The 6515-nt window shown below is 41.2% G+C and overlaps 1 protein-coding gene across 1 annotated transcript in view; it reads left to right on the forward strand.

Moving 5' to 3' along the window:
* The first annotated feature begins 362 nt into the window (after positions 1-362).
* LOC115189936 (voltage-dependent L-type calcium channel subunit alpha-1C) overlaps positions 363-6515 on the forward strand; it is a 26883-nt gene continuing 20730 nt past the window's right edge. Inside the window, exons 1-2 of the mRNA XM_029748445.1 lie at positions 363-377; positions 760-843. Of these exons, the coding sequence (XP_029604305.1) occupies positions 363-377; positions 760-843 (99 nt within the window). The remainder of the gene's footprint in view (positions 378-759; positions 844-6515) is intronic.

Consider the following 6515-nt stretch of genomic DNA (forward strand, 5'->3'; position numbering starts at 1 on the left):
TATATAATCCCTAGTGTTAATAATAATAATAATAATATAATATATAATCCCTAGTGTTAAAAGTAATATAATATATAATCCCTAGTGTTAATAATAATATATAATCCCTAGTGTTAATAATAATATATAATCCCTAGTGTTAATAATAATGTAATAATAAGACATTGGATAAATCAATCTTGCTGTATCACTCTGCTAATGTACATAGAACACCACCTTTCATTATGACCTCATTTCCTTTTCACAGGAAGTAAAAGAGCCAGAAAAAAATGCAATAATGTCTTGTTTAAGAAATAATCTTCTGGCTTGATATAGAATCACACAAAAATATTTGACTGAATAGTGCTTACCTTTAACAACCCATGTTATCAACCCCTGTAAGCTTTTATTCTACGCACTGTTTACAGGAAGATGAGTTTCAGTAGTAGTAGGTTACATGCTAACAAGTTGTGGCGTTGATTTAACTGTACTGTGGGCTACAGCAAGCAAGCAGCAGAACGTGACATGAACATTCACTTTTAATATTCACAATATTACAATCACAATAATATTTCAGAATTTAATACCAATGATGCATTTTGTTGCTCTATTGGCTTTTAAGATCTAAGAAGATAGTTTCAGAAGAGATGAGCCACCCCCCAAACATATTGTTGGAAGAGTTAAGGGCTGAAAAGGAAGGCTTTTCCCTATAATAATGCCTGTCTAACTTGCCTCTCTTACCCCCCCTCCTCCTCCTGCACCTCCGCCCATCCTGTGTAGGGTTACTTTAGTGATCCTTGGAATGTTTTTGACTTCCTCATCGTAATTGGCAGCATAATAGACGTCATTCTGAGTGAGATCAACGTAAGTACATCGCCACCCCTCTCTCTCCACTCGCTCTGTCCCTCTCTCTCTCTCCACTCGCTCTGTCCCTCTCTCTCTCTCCACTCGCTCTGTCCCTCTCTCTGTCCCTCTCTCTGTCCCTCTCTCTCTCTTCTCTTTTCTCTTTCCTTCTCTTTCTTTGTGACAATCCTGTCTTCTATAGCACCATTCTCTGGTGTGGTTTCTTTCCCCAAAGTCCACCCTCCTCCCTTCCTCTCCCCTCTTCCTTCCTCCATCATTCATTTCAAGATGGCCGCTCTCATTCGGGGTTTCCAAGGCATCACGTGGTGAAAAAAAAGGTGCTTCCTCGTTCTTCACAGTACACAGAACAACAGTTGAGCGTTTTAGAGTACCGAAAGAGTTCTAGAGTACTGAAAGAGTTCTAGAGTACTGAAAGGGTTCTAGAGTACCAAAAGAGTTCTAGAGTACTGAAAGAGTTCTAGAGTACTGAAAGGGTTCTAGAGTACCAAAAGAGTTCTAGAGTACTGAAAGGGTTCTAGAGTACTGAAAGAGTTCTAAAGTACTGAAAGGGTTCTATTCGTTAGGCCTCAGAAGAGAGACCTGGCTCTAAAGCAAGACTATGACATGTCCTAGGGTTTTCACTTTGACTAACAAGACACACTAACTAACCAAAGAAACTCAACTATTCTTTTTTTAAACGGATTGTTTTGGTTGTGATTTTGTTATTGTTGTTGTTTATTGATGTTGTTTTCCCACATGGACAAGCATGACTGGTCGCCGCTTCTCCTCTCGATCATCTTGGATTTCGCTCCTTTTATTTCCTCCCGTTTTCAAACTTCAACTGTCATTTAATTTTCAACCAATGTCGTTCCTCCCTCTCTACCTTCCGCTAATCACAAAGTTCATATATAACTGTTTTCTTTCTTATCTTTCTCCTCCCTCTCTCCTTTTGTTGCTTCTTTTATTTCCATTTTCTTTTCTTTCTTTGTTTGTTTGTTTGTTTGTTTGTTTTTTTCTTCCACCCAACGCAGCATTATTTTGTTGATGCATGGAACACATTTGATGCCTTAATAGTTGTGGGTAGCGTTGTTGACATAGCGATCACTGAGGTTAACGTAAGTAGCCCACCTTTCAGTCTGCCTGCCTACCTCTCACTCTCACCTCTGAGCATCAATAGAATGTAGACTATTGCATTGTCTCAGCACTTGTTTTGGGTTTGTTTTTTGTACATTTCTTTCAATGTATATTATCATCACAATTGGGGACATGTGAATCCCCAAGGCATGACTGACACTGTATAGCATGATTGGAAAAAAAAGGGTGATATATTCAGGCCTGAAGAAAAAGTAATTGTAAACAATTTGTTTACATAAAGCCTTTAGCTTGTATGCAAAACTATGTAGGTGGACGTGCATTTGTTCATGAATATTTACTGGTGAGTGATGTCACCTTTCATGAGAAATTCCTGGCCTTGTTCATAATGTAAACAAAAGGTGACCAGAATATAAACAGAAATGTATCTCCTATATAAGACATTTCGTCTCTATTGAGGGGATCCTGAGTGGCGCAGCGGTCTAAGGCAGTGCATGGAGGCACCACTACAGTCCCTGGTTCGTATCCAGGCAGAATCACATCTGTCCGTGATTGGGAGTCCCATAGGGCGGCGCTCAATTGGCCCAGCGTCGTCCAAGTTTGGCCGAGGGTAGGCCGTCATTGTAAATAAGAATTTGTTCTTAACTGACTTGCCTCGTTAAATGTAAAAAGTGGATTTTGTCCCTAGTGAATCTAGATATGTATTTTGAGACATCCCATGATGAGACATGAGAACCATTGAATGAGTATTTACACTCTTAAAGGCAAATGTGAAAATGTTGCTTTTTCATATCCATCATCTCCAGCACCACCCCGACATCAAATGGTGCGTTTCTATGATAAGTAGTAAAAAAACCATAGAGGAAGATAGGTGTTTCCAATGACCTCATCAACCAATTAGAAATGCCTACTCATAATTGTTTAAAATCACATGATGCACACCGATGATGTCATTGGAAACATTTATCTTCCTCTATATTTTTTACTATAAAAAATAGAAACACACCATTTTCACCAATGCTGATGTTGGGGTGGTGCTGGACAGGATGAATATGAAGTTGAAAAATGTTAGACATTTCCTTTAAAACCAAGCCGACAGGTGAATCCTACAGTAGCTCAATACCTTTTATACCTGAGTCTATTGCATTAAATGGACCCAGAAGCTTATTTGGTCAATTGCTCAATCATATAGCAGCTCAATACTGTCTGTAACTGTGTCAAGTTGATCTGGGCTTATCTGTCCATTGTGTCTGACGGTCAGTTCATAAACCTTTCATCTCTCTGGGACAGCATAGCGGAATAGCCAGCTTTCCTTTCACAAGTCATGAAAGACACTTCACCCACTCCTCTAGTTTAGATGAGAACAATCCATGGCTTCAGATCACTAACAAAGGCATGTTTCTAAGAACAGAAAAGGACTCAAAATGCTACTTTGAGTGTGCTGATTATATTAGTTATATGTGTATATGTGTATATTTGTTGTAATTGTGTAGTACTAGTGCTTGTGTATGTCTATACACGAGTCCTTCTAGAATTTCTTTGAGACTAATTCCTTCTAGTACCAACTTGTAAATATTAGTTCTGCTGGTGTCCTATAGTTGAGTTGAATAGTTAACTCTTTGAGAAGCAGCGATAGTGTTAGGCTGCCCTGTGGATGGATGACAAGTGTGCTTTTCTTCTCTTTGAAAGTGAAGCTATCTGACCACGAGAGGTTTGACCAAGGTCTTTATGAATGACCAGAATTACCAGTACTTTACCAGTCTCTGTGGGCCAGATATATATACCCTCCTCTGCTATACCAGTCACTCACCCTTTACCCTGCACTCAGTTTGGTTTTGCGTTTGGTTTTGCCGTTTGCCATTTATTTTGATTTGATGAATCTTTAACCTAGGCATGACCCTAGTCTTCTTCTTCTCTGGTAGTCTGATTGATTGACGAGCCTCACTGTTCTTGCATCGTATTTGATTGTTTTTAGAAACCCTCTGTACTTGTACCTCCTGGTAATGGTAACCTAATAGCCACCAAAATATCAGAAAGACACTCTGTTTTTGTGTTGTTTAAGTGAGTGTGTATTGGCCTTGATAAAGTGGTCTTATTAGGATAGCGGATTAGATGCCCCCCCACCATCCTTCCTCCCCCTCCCATCCTATTTCCCCAACTCTACTCTACATAGCTACCCCCTCCAGTTATTTTGACCAGAAGGTGCTTCTTAAAACAATTTTCAGTTTAGTTTTTAATTTGACAGTTGATTTCATTTGAGTGTTTTGAATTATTTTTCAGTTGGTTTGATGTGTGTTTTTAAACAAAAAGTGGTTTAGAAGGGTTATGAAAAGAAGTTGCGTTTTGTTGCCATGGTGATGGTGTCTTGCAGGCGGTGACATCACAGCTGCAGTTCTCCCTCCCCTCGGAATGCCTCTCCTCCCCTCCATCACGTCTGTCTGAACTGATCTCTCACTCTTCATCTTCTTATGGATGTTTACTTCTATCTTTCCTCTCATTGGTTGATTTGTGGTGCTCTTGCTCACCCTGAAATGCACGCTGGGTAACCTGGGTCTCTTCACTAACGTTAGAGGACTTTAACAAACTAACGTTAACTAATCGAGGTGAACCTACACTCTTAGAAACCAAGGTGCTATCTGCAACCTAAAAGGCTTCTTCAGCTGTCCCCGTGGGAGAACCCTTTCAACAACTATCTTTGGTTCCAGGTAGAACCCTTTGAAGAACTATTTTTGGTTCCAGATAGAACCCTTTTGGTTCCAGGTAGAACCCTTTTAGTTCCAGGTAGAACTCTTTTGGGTTCCATGTAGAACCCTTTCCACAGAGGGTTCTACCTGGAATCAGAAAGTGTTCTAACTGGATCCAAAATGAGTTCTCCTATGGGGACAGCAGAACCCATTTGGAAGCCTTTTTTCTAAGAGTGTATATCATCTAGGCATCTAAGAATGATTGGAGTTGTTTTCAGAAACGATCTGCCAACAGGACCGAGCATAATAACAATACGAGGGAGGAATTCAATTGACTTTAAATATACAAAGGTCAGTTAAACTAACTGAATCAAATAAAAAGAGGACATTAGGAGCTTGTACAATGTGGAACCGTTCTACCCATCCCTGCTATCACAGATATGAAATAACACTCTGATACAGAGACCTGGGTTACCTAGACAGTTCACTTCAACTGTAATGATTATGTGCAATGTGAAGAAAAAACATATTTTTAAAAGTGATTTAAAATGTTAGTTGCTTTGAGGAGTGATTGTTTGACAGTATAATAATCACAACTCACATCTTCACAGTTGGACTGGAGGTTTTAGTGAAGTGATTGTGTTGTGTGTGTCCCCCCCCTCCCTCACAATACAACATGCAGGATAACACTGCAGGGCTATACAATCCCCCCCCCCCTCACAATACAACATGCAGGATAACACTGCAGGACTATACAATCCAGCACCATCGCGGTTTCAACTTCAAAACAGTTGAGCATTTTGACAATGATCCAGTGTAATTTCATTGGTTGAAATGTTTGATGGTAGTGGATTTACAGTCCAACATAATTCTAGTGTATTACCCTAAACATGTAGAGCACCTCCTACTCCCCAGATACACAACCCCCCCCAGCCCCCCCCAGTCCCTGATCCACGCCAACCTAGGACCTCTACGTGGTCCTCAAAACACACACACACACACACACACACACACGTAACCTCACACTCTCTCTGAAACCCACTACTTCCCTTTACATTACACCATGTCTGTACTACAGAGATTCCGTCATGTATACCGTGTGGGTCATGCCAGTAGAAAAAGGAGTCTCTTCCGTATAAAAACCGCTGATAAAACAGCGCCCCCTGCTGTTCAAACTACTAACTGAACGTGGCCATCTGACTTACTGTATACATCTGGCTGCTGAGTTACAGTCCCACTGACAAACCAAGATCACAGATCCTTACTGTTACTTCCCAGTTTTCACTCAGTCCTACGTTGATGTCAATGGGAGACGGGAGTGAAAAGCAGTCCCTGTCTCATGGCTGCAGTACTGGGGACGGCCAGTAGACGGCTTCCTACCCAGGGACCATGTAACAGACCTCCCCTCGTGTTGCTGTACCCATAATGTTCTGTACTGTCTGTAGCTAGACCTGGTAGAAACACACAGACAGCTATAGAGATAGAGTCCCTCTACCCTTGGCCTCCTCACACACACACACACACACACACACACACACACACACACACACACACACACACACACACACACACACACACACACACACACACACACACACACACACACACACACACACACACACACACACACACACACACAGTCACAGTCACACGCAAATGACGTTCATTCTATTTGCCTCCAGCACTTTGTAGGTAATATTCCACAATGACTTCTGTCTGATATTCAGGCCCAGTTAACCCCCACCTCTTTAAGGACTGTATAAAAGCTAGTGAAGCTCTCCCTCATACATGTGCTACAGTATCTCCTAACAGTGGGATCTACTCAGTACAACAACATGCCTCATTCTAACAGGAACGAGGGCTCTGCCACCTAGGGTCCTGTCCCACATCTAACCTCTCAGGTGTGTCGTCTTCCCC

The sequence above is a fragment of the Salmo trutta genome, unplaced genomic scaffold (assembly GCF_901001165.1).
Source record: "Salmo trutta unplaced genomic scaffold, fSalTru1.1, whole genome shotgun sequence".
Lineage (NCBI taxonomy): Eukaryota > Metazoa > Chordata > Actinopteri > Salmoniformes > Salmonidae > Salmo > Salmo trutta.